This window comes from Mirounga angustirostris, unplaced genomic scaffold (genome assembly GCF_029215605.1).
Source record: "Mirounga angustirostris isolate CCGP_5_RB_7025 unplaced genomic scaffold, mMirAng1.0.hap1 SCAF_8, whole genome shotgun sequence".
Classification (NCBI taxonomy): domain Eukaryota; kingdom Metazoa; phylum Chordata; class Mammalia; order Carnivora; family Phocidae; genus Mirounga; species Mirounga angustirostris.
Window position 1 is genome coordinate 96,112,054 of NW_026991716.1, and position 22,314 is coordinate 96,134,367.

General features: G+C 36.5%; 1 protein-coding gene across 7 annotated transcripts in view; it reads right to left on the bottom strand.

Moving 5' to 3' along the window:
* The window catches only part of REV3L (REV3 like, DNA directed polymerase zeta catalytic subunit), a 182,120-nt gene that overhangs the window by 11,637 nt on the left and 148,169 nt on the right, over positions 1–22,314 (bottom strand). For 5 of the 7 annotated variants that reach the window (XM_045865328.3, XM_045865329.3, XM_045865327.3 and 2 more), the window contains exons 25-28: positions 21,756–21,962; positions 12,258–12,367; positions 5,525–5,639; positions 1,362–1,499 (exon numbers count right to left, since the gene is read on the bottom strand). In XM_045865328.3, coding sequence (XP_045721284.1) covers positions 1,362–1,499; positions 5,525–5,639; positions 12,258–12,367; positions 21,756–21,962 — 570 coding nt within the window. Of the gene's footprint in view, positions 1–1,361; positions 1,500–5,524; positions 5,640–12,257; positions 12,368–21,755; positions 21,963–22,314 lie in introns of those variants that run through there. The other 2 variants (XM_054505503.2, XR_008505367.2) reach the window with 2 other exon arrangements.

A 22,314-nucleotide genomic window follows, 5' to 3' on the forward strand; every position in this document is an offset into this window, starting at 1 on the left:
GAGATCTTGCCATTTGCAATGACGTGGATGGAACTGGAGGGTATTACGCTGAGCGAAATAAGTCAAAAAGAGAAAGACATGTATCATATGACCTCACTGATATGAGGAATTCTTAATCTCAGGAAACAAACTGAGGGTTGCTGGATGGGGGGTGGGGTGGGAAGGATGGGGTGACTGGGTGATAAGACACTGGGGAGGGTATGTGCTCTGGTAAGCATTGTGAATTGTGCAAAACTGTTGAATCTTAGATCTGTACCTCTGAAACAAATAATGCAATATATGTTAAGAAAAAAAAAAAAAAAAGAAGATAGCCGGAGGGGAAGAATGAAGAGGGGGAGATGAGCCATGAGAGACGATGGACTCTGAAAAACAAACTGAGGGTTCTAGGGGGTGGGAGGATGGGTTAGCCTGGTGATGGGTATTAAAGAGGGCACGTTCTGCATGGAGCACTGGGTGTTATGCACAAACAATGAATCATGGAACACTACATCTAAAACTAATGATGTAATGTATAGTGATTAACATAACAATAAAAAAATTAAAAAAAAAATCAGTGGGTAGAGTACTGTTCCATTTATACTACTTATATTTGGTTTGTTACAGAAGGAGTCTGGGCCTGAGTAAAGAAAAAATAGAAAATACTATGGTTAAAATTACTGTGGTTGAGAAATTTAGGTAATTTATGGTACCACTGTTCAGAAATCTAACTTGTATTTAATCATTCAAGTAAATAAAATTTCAGTTTATCTAGAATGGACTACTTATAAAATTATTCTACTTATAAAATTATTCTTTTGCTAGTTTCTTTATCCTGCTCCCTAGGTTTTGGGTGTTGTCATATGATAACATATTATCATCTCCAGGTGATAGGCAGGAAATTCTTACCAAGTTATGTGTTTTTTTAGCAATTGTGATAAAAGGTAAGGTGTGGGAAGAAGTCAGAAACTAAGGACTAAAATCAAGTTGTTTTCATTAGAAATGAAATTCTCAAAAATCATATTGTTCCTCCACTGATAGTTATACATAGTCACAGAGGCTAGGAGGGCCACTGTGATGTGTGCTTAAGGATTTTCACCAGATTCTTTAGCGACTTACTTTTTTTTTAATTTTTAATTTTTAATTTTTTTTAAAGATTTTATTTATTTATTTGAGACAGAGAGAATGAGATACAGAGAGCATGAGAGGGAGGAGGGTCAGAGGGAGAAGCAGACTCCCTGCCGAGCAGGGAGCCCGATGCGGGACTCGATCCCGGGACTCCAGGATCATGACCTGAGCCGAAGGCAGTCGCTTAACCAACTGAGCCACCCAGGCGCCCTAGTGACTTACTTCTTAAAGATGAAAACAAGATAGGTAGAACTTACCTTAGAAACAGCAGGGCAGGAATCTCTTCTGACTGTTTCTATTCCTTTTGCATCAAATACCGGGTCCTTTTGTTCCAGTGTTTCATACATGTAACCCACATACCTCTTTTTTGTTTGTAAGACACAGGGCAAATATACCTGTAATGGATTAACAAAATGCCTCTCAATTACCATTCTCCCCTACCATGAATATCTTTTTATGTCTTTAACCAAATATTAATCACACATACACAAAATCTAAATATGGCTTAGCACCAATTAAATTCATGATACAACATTTAGAGGGGAAAGCACACAAAATGAGTTGTCTTTACTTCCTTACCACTCAACTCCTTTGTTTGCACTATCAAATTTTGCCCTTATTGTAGCTGACACTGCTCTCTCAAAAGTCGTCAATCATATCTATTTAAACAATTAAAAATTACTCTAACACCTACATATTTAAAAATTTTAAGTACAAAATTAAAAGTTATAAGATAATATACTAGTCCTCCTGCCTCTACTTTCCCTGCCCTAGAGGCATCCTGTTATTGATTTCCTGTGTACCCTTCCAGAGATACTTATACACATAATGGTAGCTTACCATATATATCATTCTGTACTTTATTTCATTTATTAATGTATCTTGGAGAGCATTCCATCCTAGTACAGAAAGCTCAGTTTATTTTGTAGATACACAGTATTCCATTATGGGAGGGTATCACAATTTATGTAACTAGTTACCTACTACTGTGGGTCATTTAGGATGTTCCCAATTGGTGTTCCAGTGAACAACCTTGCATGGATTATTCTACTGGATAAATTACTAGATTAATGGTTGTGTGCCCTCCACCCCCTTTTAATGCTACCAAATTGGTCCTTTCCTCTGTCCCCAAGCTTTATCAATAATTGCACTAAATGTAAATGGTCTAAACATCCCAATTAAAAGGCAGAAGTAATCAGATTGGATCTGACCAAAAAGTAAGACATAGCAATAAACTACTAAAAGTACACTTCGAATGTAAGGATATAGGTTAAAAATAAAAAATGGAACAGGATACACATGCTAACACTAATCAAAACAAAGCTAGAGCGGTTATATTAATATCAGAAAAAGTAGGCTTCAAGACAAGAAATATTATCAAAGATAAAAATATAAATCTGTCAGGAAGATAAATAATCCTGAATGTGTATGGACCTAATAAGAAAACTTATAAATTACGTAATAAAAACTAGCAGAACAAAAAGGAAGAAATAGGCAAAACCATGATTATACTTGGAGACTTTAGCAACTCTCTCTTAGAAATTGACAGAAAATCATTAGGAATATAGAAGGCTTCAACACCACCACTATTAACATAACCTAAGTGACACTTACAGGACATTCCAAAAAGCAGAATACAGATAGCTTTTAAGGTCACATGGGAATATTCATTAAGATAGACCATATGCTGGACCAAAGGACAAATTTCAATAAACTTAAAAGCATTAAAATCATACAGAGTGCATTCTTTGACCACAATGGAATTAAATTAGAAATAATAACAAAAAGATTCCTGGAATATCCTTTAATATTTGGAACTTAACAATTCTAAATGACATTAGACATTAGGTCTTTATCATTGAAACAAATGAGTAATAATGAAAATACAAGATACCAAAATTAGAAGCTAAAATAGTATTTAGAGGGAAACAGAGATCTTAAAATACATTAAAAAATATTTGTTTAGTATCAGTGATTCAAACTTTTAAATTAAGAAGACAGGAAAAGAAAAGGAAACTAAACCCAAAGTAAGTATAAGGAAGGAAATAACAAAGCGTGGAAATTAATGAAATGGTTCTCCAAAAAGTTCAGTAAATGGATAAACCTCTAGCTAGATGATCAAGGCAAAAGAAAAAGAAAAAAACCCAAATTATCAATATCAAGGAGGGATGTCACTAAAGATCTTACAGAAATCAAAATCACAGGAAGTATAAATTCATGCCAATAAATCTGACAACCTAGGAGAAATGGACAAATTCCTTGACAACTGCAAGTTATCAAAACTGACATAAGAAAACCTGAATATTTCAATATATATTAAAGATGTTAAATTTGTAATTAAAAATCTATGACTTCCCTCCCTATCCCCCCAATAAAATGTCAGGACCAGAGAGCTTCACCGGTGAATTACATCAACATTTAAGAAAAAAAAAAATAACTGTACTAATCTTATATACATGGGAACATTTCCAACTCATTTTATGAAACTAGCCTTTTTTTTTTTTTGTCCCAAAGACAATACAAGAAAAAACTACAGATCAATATTCATCATGAACATTTACATCATAATCCCTAACTAATGTTTATTTTAAGAAGTTTTGCAGTTTTTGCTTTTATGTTAGGTCTATGATCTGTGTCAGGTAAATTTTCATGTCTGGTGTTATTTTCTAAACATGTCATGCTCTTCACTTTGCCAGATGGGTTGAGTGAGTGTCCACACTATATGTATACTTCTAGGATAGCACTCATTCTCACTGTTTTCTAGCTGTTCTCCCCATCTGTGCACCAATTAGAATGCTCACTCTTCAGGGTAGATACCATATCCTAGTCTTTTTTGAAATCTCTTCTAGCATAGTTCTTGCTCCGGTATAGTTACTTTTACCCTTTTCATACCTGTTCTCTTAATCAACCATTTCTAACTCCTACCCATCCTTCTTTCTCAATATCTCTTGAATTGTCCCTTTTTTATTTTCCCTAGTTCAGGCTACACAGGTTGCACCCTATCTTGAGATTCCCCTCTTCCCAATCCATCTTGTATACCACCATGAGGACAATCCTCCCCAAACAGCTCTGATCATGTCATGCTCATGTTTGATAAACTTTTCTGAATTAAGTTTAAACACTTTAGCTTGGCATTCAAGACACTCTGCAACCTGGTCTTAACTTTATTTTCTAGACTTCTCTCCCTGTACTCTATATTCCCATACTGTGCTTTTCTAACTCCATATCCTCCTACATACCATTTTCTTCTATGCAGAATGACTGCAGCCCCATGGCTGCCTATTGAAATTCTAACCATTTTCTGAGACACAGTGCAATATTACCTCCTACATGGAGTCTCCCCATACAGCCCAGGAGGAAATAATACCTCCTTTTATTTGTGCTCTTACAGTGTTTAGGGAGATTGCTCTCATGAGACTTTCTGTAAGTTTAAAATAAAAGGTTTCTAATCTTTCCTTTTAGGTTATTGGCTCTTAGAGAGTGCGACTGTGTCTTACGCTTCTTTGTATGCCACACCTCTCCTAGCTTAGTGTCTTTTATAGAACTAAATACGTATTTGATATCTAAAGTAAAATGAAAATAGTCTAAGGTCCTTATGGCAGACTGCACTATCTAAAGAAATAATATCTGCCATCCCACATGGTCTTAACAGTTTGACTCTGACATTCTTCCCATTAAGAGATGGGAGTCTATGTTCTCTCTTAAATCTAGACAGGCTATGATGCTGTGTGACTTTGAGACAAGGTCATGAAAAGCAAAACTGCTTTTGTCTGTTTTTCTTTGGGATGTTCATTCCTGGAACTCAGACCCATCGTGCTGTGAGGAAGAACACACGGTCCCAGGGAAAGACCAAGTGTAGGTGTTCCCGCTGACAGCCCTAGATGATGTTCCAAACAGCCGCCAGCATCAACCCCCGGACATTAGAGTGAGCAAGCTTTAGGTGATTTCAGCCATTAGGTATTGGTTGGATCACCTTCAGTTTTAAGGAGTTCCTCTTTATTGCTGAGTAATATTCCATTGTATGAATATGCCACATTTGCTAAGGACCTAAGCATTGTGGAGCAGAGACATGCCATCTCTGCTGCACCCTTTCTGAATTCCTGACCTATAAAATCTGTAAGCATTATTAATAAAAAGGGTGTTTCACACCATTAAATTTGGGGGTGGTCTGTTACACAGCAACAGTTAACTGGAACAACCTTTTTATTTCTTTATATAAAGACATTACTAAAAAATTGAGAAAACTGCACAAAACTAAGGGAAAATATTTTAAATTTAACACTTTGTAGACCCATATACTATTACTGATCCTGAAAATGTATTGTGCAAGTCCAAAATCTCTAGGAGGTATGTAAATTTTATATGTGATTACTAGTATTTTTTTTTATGTGATTACTAGTATTAATTACATTTCTCTTACCTTTTCAAACTTCAATTTCACTGGTTTAGGATTGGTAGCAGTTACAGCTTCAGCAATTTCCTGACCAATCTTAAAAGACTGCTCCTTAGTGGCTCCTTTCAGTAGCACAAATATACTAAGAAGATTAAAAATGAGGAAGTCATTGTAACAAAAAAATTTCATCAAGAGTAACTTTCCTGGCTAATACTCTAATACCAAAGAAAACATTCCCCCCCCCCTTACTCTGCCTTATTAAGTTGCTTCCTATCTAAGCTTTCTTGTTTTACCATACTTTCCTTGTATAGCTTATTACAGATCTTTAAGACACTTAATATTTCTAGTTTGGCTACACACAGACCAGCTTATCTGTCAGAACTGCCAAGGTCTTGGGTCATTCCTAGACAATAATGGCTTTATATGACACACAATTACATCAGTCATAAAATGTGATTATAAAGAAATGGAAAATTTACTTGTGATATGGGAGGAAATTTCCTTTCAGAACCACCCAACTTAAGACACACATATTTTGTAATATATGTTCACTGAAGAAGTGTTACAAAACATAAAGCACAAAGAAGAAAACAGCCACCTAATCTTACCATTCAGAAAAAAGGCACTACAAATCTTTCTGGGTATATCTGTAAATCTCTTCTCACTTGGGATCAAAGATCATTATTGCTAGATTCCATATAGTTGTACATCTTAACATTTCCCCACATTGTTTAGTTCTTTTACATTATTTTAACAGTTATACTGTATTTCAATGTATGGATATTATCATTTAACCAAACCTCCATCATTGAATATTTAGGTTATTTTAATTTTTTGCTAATATTTCATATATAATAATTTGTCACACCTCTGATTATATCCTTAGAACAAATTTCTATCAGTGAAATTTCTGGGTAAATGGTATACACTAAATATATATATATATATATTTTTAAAGATTTTATTTATTTATTCATAAGAGACAGAGAGAGAGAGGCAGAGGGAGAAGCAGGCTCCCCGCTGAGCAGGGAGCCCGATGTAGGACTCGATCCCAGGACCCTGGGATCATGACCTGAGCTGAAGGCAGATGCTTAACCATCTGAGCCACCCAGGTGCCCCACTAAAAATATTTTTTGAAAGATACTGTCAAATTTGAATTTCAGGAAGATATTTCTTTTTTTTAAAATATTGCTATTTTAAATTTATTTTATAAAAGGCTTTGTCATTTATATGTATACTTAAAAGGTATTCAAATAGTAAAATTAAGAGTTTACATTTATTAAGTTTTTTTTAGGTTTACAACAAAATTGACAGGAAGGTAGAGACCTCTAATGTACAATTCCAACAGCAGTATATGCAGGTCAAGAAGGAAAGATTTCTAATATAAATAAAAAACTGCAATACAAAAAAGACTAAAAAAACAAAAAAACAAAAGTATTGGGTATTTTTCTCTAACATAATCCAGTTAACTTTATAATATACAATCTGTGACCAAGAGAGTAGCTAATAAATATATTTAAATAAGAGAGATTATAAAGTTGATCTTCATGTATGATTTTTTGGTAAATTTTATTATTTATTCATTTTGAGAAAGAGAGAGAGCGAGCAGGGGAAAGGGCAGAGGGGGAGAGAATCTCAAGCAGACTCCATACTGAAGCACAGAGTCTGATGCAGGGCTCGACTCCATTACCCCAAGATCATGACCTGTGCTGTTTTCAAGAGTTGGACGCTTAACTGACTGACCACCCAGGCGCCCCTTCACTTATAATTTTATTTATTTTTTACCTTTTTAAAGATTTTATTTATTTGATAGAGAGAGACATAGTGAGAGAGGGAACACAAGCAGGGGGAGCGGGAGAGGGAGAAGCAGGCTCCCCGCTGAGCAGGGAGCCCGATGCGGGGCTCGATCCCAGGACCCTGGGATCATGACCTGAGCCAAAGGCAGACGCTTAACGACTGAGCCACCCAGGCGCCCCTATAATTTTAATGGAAAGATATTAAATAGTAATGGACAATATCTTGAAACATTATCTTAAGATTCTTGTTCCTAGTCTTGGGGCCATATAAACCAATCTCGTATTTCTTAAATGTTTTTTATATTGCACTTTAAATCTCATTTGGATGATTTCTTTGGAAAAGCTTTCTCTGCCAATACTGGAGACAATACCTAGAGTCTGATATGAAAAGCTTAAGAAAATGAGTATTTATTCAGTATTACTTAAGGTCTTTAAAAATGGTCTCAATCTAAATTAATTTTAAAGGCTATACTTTGAACCAGCTTTCTATAATTTTGTTGTTGTTGTTAGGCCCATCTGATGCTTATTACACCAATATAGCTTTATTTTTAAAATAGCTTTTAAAATTTCCTTTTGAAAGATTATTTTCAAAAGCAACTTTATGGAGGTATAATTTGCATATAACAAGATGAATACGTCTTAAGTGTACAGTTCCATGAATGCCGACAAATGCATAGATTTGTTATGGGCTGAACTGTTTCCCCCTAAAATTCATATGTTGAAGTCCTAACCCCAGTATACTTGGAGATAGGACCTTTAAAGAGGTGATTAAGTTAAAAAGAGGCCCTAAGTTAGGTGGTGAGGATGAGCCTAATGTTACTGGTGTCCTTATAAAAAGAGAATATTTGAATATACAAAGGAACACCAGGGATGCACATGAACAAAGGAAAGGTTATGTGAGGACACAGACAGAAGGTGACCACCTATAAGCCTAACAGAGAGGCTCCAAGTGAAATCATATCCGCCGACACTTATCTTGGACTTCGAGCCTCCGGAACTGTGAGAAAATAAATTTCTGTTGTTTAAGCCACTAAATCTATGATATCTTAGAAAACTAAGGACATTTTCATCCCCCAAAAGACCCATGTACTCCTTTGTAATAATTTTCCACTCCTAGCCCTAGGCAACACAAGACCTGCTTTCAATTAGTACAGATTAGGTTTTTTTTTTTTCAAGAATTTTATATAAATGGAACTATATAGAATGTACTCTCTTATGTCTGGCTTCTTTCAGCTTATTTTTGAGATTCATCCAGGTTGCTGAAGTAGCAGTAACTAGTTCCTCTTTATTGCTGAGTAATATTCCATTGTATGGATATGCCACATTTGTTTATCCATTCACCCTCTGGTGGAAATTTGGATTGTTTGTGGTTTTGGACTATTATAAATAAAGCTGCAATAAACATTTACATCAAGACTTTGTGTGGACCTAAATTTAAATTTCCTTTAGGTAAATACCAGGAGAATTGTTGAGTCATATGCTAAGGGTATGTTTAACTTGAGATGTAACTGCCAAACTTTTGTTTTTTAAAAGATCACTATGCTTAAAATTAAGGTCAGGTGCAATGATGATGAAGACACTTTGAAATTAAAGTGCATATATACACATTTCTATAAAACTCTAGGACGGGAAAAACTAAGCTGTGGTAATAGAATCAGATAAGTTGTTGCCTGGTGGTAGGGGATGAAAGTGAGGGACTGACTGTGAAGGGGTACAAGAGAACTTTCTACGTTGATAGAAATGTTCTGGACCCTTACTGAGGTGATAACTGGTTACACGGATCTATACATGTATATACTGAACTATATACTGCGCATTTTCTTTTTTTTTTTTTTTTTTAAAGATTTTATTTATTTATTTGACAGAGAGAGACACAGCGAGAGAGGGAACACAAGCAGGGGGAGTCGGAGAGGGAGAAGCAGGCTCCCCGCAGAGCAGGGAGCCCGATGTGGGACTCGATCCCAGCACCCTGGGATCATGACCTGAGCCGAAGGCAGTCGCTCAACCGACTGAGCCACCCAGGCGCCCGCGCATTTTCTTTTTAAAAATAGTGCACTTTTTTGTTAAAAATTATACCTTGATGAACTTGATATCTTAAAAGTTATTATTATAGGGTATATATAAGAGATTTTACCCAGTAGTTAGTGGGTTTGAGTCCATCTATGTTGTTTTGGCCAGTTTTATTTGGAGCTAAGCTTCAAGACAGCTGGCCAAGATTAATGGAAGGTCACTTAACAGAATGGAGGTGACTAGCCTACAAAAAGAGACGGTTTTAAAATGAATTTGTTTGTCACTGGTGCTTTTAATCTAGTTAAGTAACATTTATCTTTGGGTTGAGAGATCAAGTACACACATAGAGCAGTGATTTTCACGTGGTAGAGGGTGAGCGGGAATATTAGAATAACTTGAGAGGCCTTTCTTAACTATAATCAGATGAATTTCCCAAGAGATTCTTTTTAAAATTTTTTTATTTTTTAAAATTTATTTGAGTATGGTTGACCCAAGAGATTCTAGAGAGCTCTTATAACTAATGGGAGTAGGTCATATCCCACTAGGGTGCAGTAAATACGATTGAGAACCACTATTCTATAAAATAACTGTTTGTACCACTAGTCAATAATATTGTAATAACTTTGTATGGTGACAGTTGGTAACTACACTTATCATGGTGAGCATTTTATAATGTATATAATTGTCAGATCACTGCATTGTACACCTGAAGCTAATACTATATGTCAATTATATTTTAATAAAAAATCATTTAATTGAAAAAAAGAAATGCAGTGTGTTTATTATACTTTCTAAATGGACAATAATGCATTAACTGCTTTAGAAAGAGAAACACCCTTCTAACAGAGTAATTTTGATGCTTTGGTAACTGATCTCCCTTAGTTAGACCCCAAGATTCATAAAATCAGCAGTTTTGAAATTGGAGGGAGGCAATGGTCATTCACCATCATCTATCAGATTTCTCTCATTCTGATCATGAGGCAACTGAGCTTCAGAGGGGCTAAGTGATTTGTTAATAACCATGCAGTTAGGAGTACAGCTAGAAAGAGAATCCAGACCTCCTCACTCTCAATGATCTATTATCCCTAAAGCAGTGTTTCTCAATCTTTTATCATTACTGTCTTCTCAAAGAAAAAAGTTAAAAAGTAAATATAATAAGAGAAAATAACTAGCAAGGAATAAAATATTGTTGGGTGGGGTTGAACTTTGTGGGGCCTAAACCCATTGTACTATCTAAGTACTATTTAAGTTTTGCTCCCTATTTGTACCTATTAAGGTGATACTGTTACCACTGATAATGCATATTCTAGACTTGCCCTCATACAGTATATTTCAATGAAATGATGAATAAATTTCTTTGATCGGAATCATAAAACACCTGTGAATTCTGACTTAATGAGAAAGCACCAGCTAGGAATCATAAAACACTGAGTACTACTTTATGGTTCCACTGCTGACTAGTTGGGGATTTTAGACAAGTTTCTTATCTTAGGGGAATGTGCTTTCATTATCATTATTTATTTATTTAAAAAAATTTTTTTTTTTTAAAGTTTTGGATATAGTGTTCAATAATTCATTGGTTGCGTACAATGTGCTTTTAGGCAGTACCTGAGAATGTGCCTGCACTGGTTCCTCCCAACAGTGTGAAAACTGCCGACCTAAATAGCACCCAAGTAGTCTTCCAGCTCTGACAATCTGTTGAGTCTGTGCTTTTTGGTTTGAATTCTTAAAGATCTTAAAGGCTAAACAAAGTAACTATAATCAGAATCATGCCAATTTCTGATTCTCTGTGTGTTATCAACCATGGACATGTATGATCCTGAATTAAACTCAACAAAAGGTTTAACTTTGTCCTCTTCCCTAAATATTTTGCAAGGAGCTCTGCTAACAAGGTGCAAAACGATGTTCTAGTAACTTTTATTTTGCTGGACTACTCAGCAGAAGTGGTTTTACAGAGCAGTGAAATACTCAAACTTAGGAGTGGCTTTTGACGGGTTAGAGTAGAGACTATGGATAATCAGGGCCTGGATAACTTGAAAGTATCCCTAGCTGTTAGTAATGAAACAGCTGCTATATGACGTAAGGTCTCACTCAGCACTAATATGATTATGCTGATTGTATGTGCATTAAAGAATGGAGAAGATTAAATGCTGTTTAAGGATTACCTAGAAGCTGTTTGTAATGATTAGAAGCGTTATCTCCTACTGCTCCACTGGGCTGTAAAGTTATTAGAGCTCCCGAGGCAAGTGCTCTTAGCATGATCCCACCGTGACACTAAGCCTTCCATATGAGAAGAATATCAGAGTCTAAGAAATTTGCTTAATACCTATATTCTAGAAGAATTTTAATAAGTCATACAAATAAGATGTTACATAAATACCTAGACCCTAATAAATACCAAAGCAAGCAACCAGGTTGAAGTTATTAATTCAGGACTCAGAGGCAGTCCTATCCTTTGTCAGTCCATGGAGGATGGGCTTCAGGAAGTCTGTGAGCCCTCTGGAATCAAATGGAAAACTGTATTTGCCTATATGCACTTTTTGCAGAAGGTCAAAAACATTTTGGGGCCTAGTGAAAAGTTAACCACTCATAGCTTTGACAGGTATCTTTCAAAATTAAGACATATATTTAAATTCACAGAGCTGCAGCTATATGAGGAATCATTCACATTTTTAAAAAGTGGGTTTCTTTAAAGACTAGACTCCAGTATATACAGGATTTTTACAGATCACTATCTACCTGGCTACCTGCAGGGATGCCATGGGAATCTCTACAAGTCTGTGGCTCAGGCCACTTAAATTTTCTGTCTCTTAATCCTGATCATGAGATCATAAGGACTGGGCAGGACTTAAGTAGAACTGTTTTTAGGAAGGATTACCCTTAAGCCATTTCAAATACTTAAATGAATATCTGAAGAGATGTAAAAACCAACTATAAAGCAGGAAGTTCATTACCTGTCAGTATCTCCGTATACAACCCTAGCGCCCCATTTCTTGGTATCATTCACCAGTTTAATAGCTCGTTCCAAGGTCTCTCTGGCTTTGTGAACAATACTATCACCAACCTGTTGGTACAAACACATTGGAAGTAATTTCTTAACATAGCTTAGTATAAATCAATAGACTTTAACATAGAATACTTTTCATTACTAAATATTTCTAAAATTGAAATAAGGAGAAAAGAATAAAAAAGAAAACAAAATAGTCTTCAGTGTCAGCATTCCTTCTGTAAGTACTCAAGAAGAAAATAAGGTGAAGAATCTAAAGAAAGGAACCAATCAATACACAGATTCGCCTGTGAGTGTATTAGTAAGTACAAAGGATTGCACTTTACACAAGGTACACAGCTTCATAATTCCTGGAAGAATAAGCCTTGTTTATTTAAGGACTTTCTTATATGCCTTTATAACTAATTAGCCAGGAAATTATTCTGTGTATGTGCATGAGTGATTGTATGTGTATCTTTCAAAATTTTTCTGTTGTAGTTATGATAATTTCTTTCAGTATCATTAAAGTTAATACTGAACTTTAATCTCAGTGATTGGTTATAATTTTTAGATAATACAGAATACAAAGAAAAATGTATAATTATATGATGGAAAATATATTACATGTGTTCGATTTAAATTAAGTAGGCAGATATATGTCTAATAAGGGTACTTTCTTTTAAATTTTTTTTAAGGATTTTTATTTATTTGACAGAGAGAGAGAGAGTACACGCACACACACGCACAAGCAGGGGGAGCTGCAGAGGCAGCAGCAGACTCCCTGCTGAGCAGGGAGCCCAATATGGGGCTCCATCCTGGGACTCGGATCATGACCTGAGCTGAAGGCAGATGCTTAACCAACTGAGCCACCCAGGTGCTTTTTTTTTTTTTTTTTAAGTAATCTCTCCACCCAACATGGGGCTTGAACTCATGACCTCGAGATCAAGAGTTGCATGTTCCACCAACTAAGCCAGCCAGGTGCCCCTAACAAGGGTACTTTCATTGGTCATCAGTGAGTTTAAACAAAGATGATGGCATAAACTAACAAAACAAAAAGGTGGTAGAACTTGACAAATGTGACAAACTAATTATATTTTACAGTTAAGTAAATTAAGGAGACCAGCATAGGGCTGCTGCTTCATTATTAAACTCATAAAAGCTAAGGGTTGGGGAAAATTGCCCTTTGGCATAAATGGAGCATTCCTTTTAAAATTTTAAAGTAAGAATCATGCACTTTTGTGTTCAGAAGCAAACAACAGTTATAATCATCCTCCTTTAACTGTAAAATTTCAATCACCTCAACTAAATGTAGGATCGGGTAAGTGTTTAAAAGGCTGTTTATAGGGACGCCTGGGTGGCTCAGTCGTTAAGCATCTGCCTTCGGCTCCGGTCATGATCCCAGGGTCCTGGGATCGAGCCCTGCATTGGGCTCCCTGCTCAGAGGGGAGCCTGCTTCTCCCTCTCCCTCTGCTGCTCCCCCTGGCTCGTGCTCTTTCTCTTTCAAATAAATAAATATTTTTTAAAAAAGGCTGTTTATGGTTGCTTTAAAAAGGAAATATTAAATGAACAAAGGAATAAATTTTTAAAAACTGGTAGGGGCGCCTGGGTGGCTCAGTCGTTAAGCTTCTGCCTTTGGCTCAGGTCATGATCCCAGGGTCCTGGGATCGAGACCCGCATTGGGCTCACTGCTCAGCGGGAAGCCTGCTTCGCTTCTCCCTCTCCCACTCCCCCTGCTGTGTTCCCTCTCTCGCTGTGTCGCTCTCTGTCAAATAAATAAATAAAATCTTAAAAAAAAACCCAAAAAACTGGTAGTAGAAACTTAATTTGGGTATTAAGAATCATGAACTCGGGGCGCCTGGGTGGCTCAGTCGTTGGGCATCGGCCTTCGGCTCAGGTCATGATCCCAGGGTCCTGGAATTAAGCCCTGCATTGGACTCCCTGCTCCGCAGGAAGCCTGCTTCTCCCTCTCCCACTCCCCCTGCTCTTGTTCCCTCTCTCGTTGTCTCTCTCTCTCTAATAAATAAATAAAATCTTAAAAAAAAAAATCATGAATTCTATTGAGAACTTTAGTGCAATAGAAAATCTTGAGAATGTGAACTATATCCTGAGACATTTAAAAAAAAATCATGTTATCTAGCTGAAATTCAAGTTTGAATAAAATGTTCAATGTCATCTGTTGCCACTTTCAAAACAAGATACACTTTAAAATATGTGACAGCAAACAGCTGGAAGGGTGAGCCATCTAGTGTCAGAGTCAAATATGCTTTTGAGACATACACATACTGATCCTAAATGTCTACCTGCCTCTACCTACTTTGATCCATTTAAGTTACACCTGGAAGAGTCAGAGCTCTTGCAGCTGCCCCCAAGACCGTGCAGTGTGAAGGACTCAGTGGCAGGAGTGGGGGGGTGGGGTGGGAAGAAGGAAGGAGTGGTAATTAAATTAAAAGTGATTCTGCTACTTTGTGCCATGGTTCCTAGTTTGAAGAATACAGGGCTAAGAGATTAGATTTAAAAAGAGGAAAATGACTGCTTTACAGTTTAGGCAATGGTTGGGATCCTGAAAAGTCATAATGAGAAAAATTAAAGTAAAAATTCCCTGAAAATGAGTGTTGGCAAAGATGTGGAAAAAAGGTAATCCTTGTGCACCACTGGTGGGACTGCAAATTGGTGCAGCCACTATGGAGAACAATATAGTGGTTCCTCAAAAATTTAAAAACAGAAATACCATGTGATCCAGCAATTTTACTACTGGGTATATATTTGAAGGAAATGAAAACACTAACTGTAAAAGATACATGTACCCCTATGTTCGTTGCAGCATTATATACAATAGCCAAGACATGGAAGCAACCTAAGTGTCCACTGACAGATGAAGGGATAAAGAAAATGTGGTATATACACAGTTGACTCTTGAACAAAACAGGCTTGAGCTGTATGGGTTCCCTTATATGTGGATTTTTTCAATAAATTCAGTATAGTACTGTAAATGTATTTTCTCTTATGATTTTAATAACATTTTCCTTTAACTTAACTATAAGAATACAGCATACAATACATATAACATAAAAAATATGTGTTGTTTATCAGTAAGGCTACTGGTCAACAGCAGACTACTTGTAGTTAAGTTTTGGGGAGTCAAAAGTTATTTGTGGATTTTCAACTCTGTGGGGGGGTCAGTGCCCCTAACCCCCACATTCTCCACGTCTATGGTTTATCTCTTCACACTTGAGTGTTTTTTGCAGAGTGGAAAATTATTTTAATGAAGTACAGCTTATCAATTCTTTCTTTCATAGACTGTGCCTTTGGTGTTGCATCTAAAAAGCCATTACCAAATCCAAGGTCATCTAGATTTTTTCCTATGTTTATCTTCTAGAAATTTTATAGTTTCGAGCTTTATATTTAGTTCTGTGATCCAATTTGAGTTAATTTTTGTGAAGGGTATAAGGTCTGTGTCTAGATCCACTTTCTTGCTTGTGGATATCCAGTTATCCCAGCAGCATTTATGGAAAAGACTATCTTCTATCTTCACTACATTGTATTACCTTTGCTCCTCTGTTAAAGATCAGATGACTATATTTATGTGGGTCTATTTCTGAAATCTCTATTCTGTTCCACTACTAATTCTTTGGCCAGTACAACACTACCTTGATTAGTGTAGCTTTAGTAAGTCTTGAAGTCAGGTACTGTCAGTTCTCTGAGTTTATTCTTCAAAATTGTGTAGTCTATTCTAGGTCTTTCACCTCTTCGTGTAAACTTTAAAATCAGTTTGTCAATATCCACAATATAACTTGCTGGGATTCTGACTAGGATTGCACTCAATCTATACATCAATTTGGGATGAACTGACATCTTGACGATACTGAGTCTTATCTGTCAACATCTACCGATATCAGTATCTTTCCTTTTATTTAGCTCTTGCATTTTTCACCAGTTGTGTTGTTTTCCTTATAGAGAGCTTATACACACTTTGTTAGATTTATACAAAGCATTTCATTTTTGGGAATGCTTAATATAAATGGTGTTACATTTTTAATTTCAAATTTCATTTGTTCATTGCTAGTATATAGGAAAGTGACTTTTGTTGTATTAACCCTGTATTCGGCAACCCTGCTATAACTGCTTATTAGGTTTAGGAGGATTTTTTGTTAATTCTTTTGGATTTTCTACAGAGAGGATTATGCCATATATAACAAAGACAGTTTTATTTCTTCCTTCCCAATCTGTATACCTTTTATGTCCTTTTACTTGTCTTACTGAATTAGCTTCCAGGTCTTTTATGATGTTGGAAAAGCAGTGGTGAGAGGGGTCATCCTTGCCTTGTTCCTAATTTCAGTGGGAAAGATTCAAGGTTTTCATAGCTAAGTATATTAGCTGTAGGTTTTTTTTGGGTGGATATTCTTTATAAAGCTGAGAAAGTTCCCCTCTTCCTATTTTACTGAGGGTCTTTACGATGAATGGATATTAGATTTTGTCAAATGCTTTCTCTGCATCTATTGTTATGATCATTTGGCTTTTCTTACTTAGCCTGTGTGTGATGTGACGGATCTCATTAGCTGATCTCTGATTGTTATATCAGCCTTGCATGCCTGGGATAAATCCCACTTGGTTGTGATGTATAATTGTTTATATATTGTTGGATTTGAGTTGCTAATATCTGTTGAAAATTTTTGCATCTATGTTCATGAAAGATATTGGTGTGTAGTTTTCTTGTAATGTCTTTGTTGGTTTTGGTATTAGGATTATGCTGGCCTCACAATGAATTATAAAGTATTCCTTTTGCTTGTAATATCTGAAAGAGATTGTAGAGAATTGGTACAATTTTTTTCCATAAATGTTTGGTAGAATTTACCAGTAAACCCGCCTGGGTCTGGTACCTTCTATTTTGGAAGGTTATTAGTTATTAATTCAGTTTCTTTAATAGGTATAAGCCTATTCAGACTTGTTTTCTTACTATATGAGTTTTGGCAGATTATATCTTTTTATTTTTTTAAGATTTTATTTATGTATTTGACAGGAGAGAGAAACAGTGAGAGAGGGAACACAAGCAGGTGGAGTGAGAGAGGGAGAAGCAGGCCTCCCGCTGAGCAGGGAGACCAATTCAGGGCCCGACCCCAGGATCCCGAGACCATGACCTGAGTTGAAGGCAGACACTTAATGACTGAGCCACCCAGGCGCCCCAGATTAGATCTTTTAAATAATTGGTCCATTTCGGGCGCCTGGGTGGCTCAGTCGTTAAGCATCTGCCTTCAGCTCAGGTCATGATCCCAGGGTCCTGGGATCGAGTCCCACATCGGGCTCCCTGCTCGGCGGGAAGCCTGCTTCTCCCTCTCCCACTCCCCCTGCTTGTGTTCCTGCTCTCGCTCTCTCTCTCTGTCAAATAAATAAATAAAATCTTTAAAAAAAATAATTGGTCCATTTCATCCAGGTTATCAAATTTGTGTAACGTCCATGGGACCTGAAGTGATGTCCCCTCTTTCATTTCTGATATTAGCAATTTGTGTCTTCTTTTTCTTAGGTTGACTAGAGGCTTATTGATTTTATTAGTCTTTTCAAAGAACTAGCTTTTGGGTTCTGATTTTTTCACTTGATTTCTTGTTTGCAATTTCACTGATTTCTGATATAATTTTTATTATTACTTTTCTTCAGTTCACTTTGGCTTTATTCTTTTTCTAGTTTTCTAAGATGAAAGTTAGATGATTAGTTTTAGATCTTTCTCTTTTTTTTCTAATGTGGCTTCAATACTATAAATTTCCCTCTAATTGATGCTTTTGCTGATTCCCACAAATTGTGGTAAGTTGTGTTTTCCTTTAGTTCAAGATACGTTAAAATTTCTTTTTTTTTTTTTTTTTTAAAGATTTTATTTATTTGACAGAGAGAAACACAGCAAAAGAGGGAACACAAGCAGGGGAAGTGGGAGAGGGAGAAGCAGGCTTCCCGCCGAGCAGAGAGCCCGATGCGGGGCTCGATCCCAGGACCCCGGGATCATGACCTGAGCCGAAGGCAGACGCTTAACGACTGAGCCACCCAGGCGCCCCGATACGTTAAAATTTCTTTTGAGGTTTTTCTTTGACCCATGTGTTATTTAGAAATGTGGTGTTTAATCTCTAAGCATTTTTTTCCAGTTCTCTGTTACTGATATCTAGTTTAATTGCATTGTGATTTGAGAGCAGACACTGTGTGATTTATATTCTTTTAAATTTGTTAAGGTGTGTTTTATGACCCAGAATGTGGTCTGTCTTGGTGCACGTTCCATGGGAGCTTGAGAAGAATGCATATTTGGGTATTGTTGGATGAAGCAGTCTATAAATGTCCACCATATTCAGTTGATGGTGCTGTTGAGTTCAAGTACATCCTTACTGATTTTATTTTTTCCTATATGTTGCCCTTGTTTTGTTCCTATTTTTGTTTCCCTCTCTTTTTCTGCCTTTTGTGATTTTGACTATTTGATATTGCATTTTCTCTCCTTTCCTACACATCAATTATATATCTCTTTTTACTTTTTATAAAAGTGGTTGGTTGCCTTAGATTTTGCAATATACATTTACTTTCAATATACCACTTTCAAATACTACTATACCACTTCACAGTAGTGCAAGTACTTTATAATGATGAAATAATCCAATTCCTCCCAACCCTTTATCATTCATTTTACTTATACATAAGTATACACATAAATCATACATAATCAAATACACTGTTGCTATTATTTTGAACAAATTGTAATCTGTTAGATCAATTATGAATAAGAAAAATAAAAGTGTTTATTTTACCTTCATTTATTCCTTCTCTGAGGCTCTTTTGTTTTTTTTATGTAGATCTGAGTTTCTGACCTATATCATTTTCCTTCCCTCTAAAGAATTTTTTATAACATTTCTTGCAAGGCAGGTCAATTGGCAACAAATTCCCTCAATTTTTGTTTGTCTGAGAAAGTCATTTCTCCTTTGCTTTTGGACAATAATTTTTCAGGATACAGATTTCTAGGTTGGAGTGTTTTTCTCTCAACATTAAGTGTTTCATTCCATTCTCTTCTTGCTTGCATGGTTTCAGAGGAAAAGTTGGATGTAAATCTTATCTTTGCTTCTATATAGGCAAGGTGTTTTTTTTTCCCCCCTCTGTCTTCTTTGAGGATTTTAATTTTACTACTGATTTTCTGTAGTATGAAAATGATATCCCTAGGTTTAGTTTTTTGAGCATTTATCCTGTTTGCTGTTCTTTGAACTTCCTGGATCTGTGGTTTGGTGTCTGACATTAATTTGGGGAAATTCTCAGTCATTAGTGTTTCAAACATTTTTTCTGTTCCCTTCTTTCTTCTCCTTCTGGAATCCCTATTACGTGTCTGTTATACCTTCTGCAGTTGCTCCAGTTTTAGGATATTCTTTTTTTAGTCTTTTTTTCTCTTTGCTTTTTAGTTTTGTCAGTTCTGATTGAGATTTCTTCAAATTCAGAGATTCTTTTCTCAGCCACATCTAGTCTACTAACAAGCCCATCAAAGGCATTCTTCATTTCTGTTCAAGTGTTTTTGATATCTAGTATTTCTTTTTGGTTCTTTCTTAGTGTCTGCATGTTTCTGCTTACATTGCCCATTTGTCCTTTCATGCATGTACTTGATCCATCAGAGCTCTTAGCATCCTAACAGTTGTTTTAAATTTGCAGTCTGATAATTCCAACATCCCTGCCACATCTAAGTTTGGTTCTGATGCTTGCTCTGTCTCTTCAAACTGTGTTTTTTGGCTTTTGGTATGTCTTGTAATTTTTTTTTGATAGATGGATCAGGTAAAAAGGACTACTATAAATAGATCTTTAATAATATAGTGGTAATCTGTGGGAGGAGGGAAGTGTTCTATAGTTCTACGAGTAGGTCTGATTCTTTCAGTGAAACTGTACCTCTGGACTGTGGACTTCACATGCACTTTTTTTTTTTAAAGATTTTTTATTTATTTGACAGAGAGAGCACAAGCAGAGGGAGAGAGAGGGAGAAGCAGGCCCCCTGCTGAGCAAGGAGCCCAATGTGGGACTCGATCCCAGGACCCTGAGATCATGACCCGGGCCGAAGGCAGCTGCTTAACCGACTGAGCCACCCAGGCGTCCCTTCACATGCGCTTCTGTTTTTTTCCCCCATCTTTGGTGGGACAGGATGGCTAGAGTGGGCTGGCATATTTCTCCTCCTACACATGGAAGGCCAGAGCACTTGGAGCTGGGTATTTCCCTCCTCTCAGGTCAGTTAGGCTCCAGTTAAATAGTGCCCCTGAAGGTGGACCCTGTTAAGAACAGAATGCTCTGATGTATTTCAAAATGGTTCCTTTCCCCTCCCTGTGCCAGAAGCACAGGAGAATTTTGTGTGTGTGTGTATGTGTGTGTGTGAGAGAGAGAGAACACCTTTGAGAACCCGGTTGAGCTCATAGAGGTAAAATTCACAAAACTGTGGATGACTGGGTCCCCTGGAGTCTTAAGCTGTCAGACTTATCCACACTGAACCTCCAGCAATTCATCAGTGATAGTTCAGGTTTCCCTGCCTCAGCACTGGTTCCTAGAGAGGTTTGTGCTCTTGGGTTTCTGTTCTTGTGAGTTGTGATTCTTTGTATTTACCTACTGGGCTCTTCAATTTTGGGGGTAGTGGTTTGCTCTGTGACCTCACTTCTCTAACAGATCTAAGAAGAGCTGATTTTTCAGTATGTTCAGCTTTTTACTTGTTGTGGGGCGAGACTGACAATTTTGAGCTTCTGACATGCTGGACCTGAAACTGAAAGTCCCTTGTACAAGTTTTTGAAGTTTATTCTGCCTATTGTGTGCTGTGTGGGGACTTTATCCTTCTACTGCTTTTCCCTTTCTAAACTACTACTAATGTGGTATACTACAATGTTCTGGCCTTCATTTGGCATAAAAAGATCACCAATAAAACAAATCTACTCTGTTCCCAATCACTAGTAAGTTACTGTATTACTCTTGTCACACTATATTGTACTCATGTTAAATTAACACCTTAATTTAGTAAATAGCAAAAAATTAGTCTTATTCTGTGAAAAGTGTCTTTCAATTGCAACTACCTCTGCAGAACAAAGGTTTTGCTTTGTATCTACTGGTACATTAGTAAACATATAATGTTTGGTCATTCTGACATCTGGAGAGGCCAACCTAACAGAGATCTGTCAATACATTAAAAGGAATTATTTAGTACGAAGGTTGTTTTAAGTGCTGCTATAAACGTGACACTAAATCTCATGCTAGTAGTTTGCTACCGTATGCTCATCTAGATATGTAGAAAAATGTGTAAGATAAAGAGTTCTCATACAGAAAAACCCCCAAGCCCCTAAGATTTTATATGTATACAAGCTCCAGTTTGAGCAAAACTGATCTTATGTCATGGAAATGAAACGTTTTAGTCTAAACAAAATACTTCAATCAACAGATATTCATTTAATGCTGCTTCAGTCTCTTGAAAAAACTACAGATTTGTATCACTTACCTCAATGCATGGCATTCTCCCAGAAAAATTCGCAGCTGTATAGCCAAATGTGACATTTGCTATAAGCTTAAGTCCTAGCTGACGTGCATCAAGCATTCGTGAAAGGGCTCTGTCCTGCTTGTAAGCCTTCATTGATTGCTTCACCATAAGTCTAGTCTTCAAAATTTCTTCAAGCATTCTTGGTAGGACACCCTTTCTTACTGAAGGCTATCATAAAGAAAAAAAGAATACTTAAAATCCCTTAGAAGTTATAGATTTAGATAATTAAGAAGGAAGCACAAAGTTTAACAATGGCCAACTGTCATGAATTGAAACATACTAACAACTGAGTGGCCACAGGGCCAGTGGCCATCAATACAAAATCATCACATTTTCTTTCCTTTGAAGAGGACTTTTCTCCTAAAAGGTTCCTGTAATGTTTATAAATCTAATGTAGCACTATTATGTGAGTTCAGAGACCTCCAGGGAGGAGGATGTCAACTAATGCATAAGAGACCATACAACAAGTTCAGAGGGAAATTTTTTTCAAAACTTTGATTCAAACCCCCACTCTTTCAGA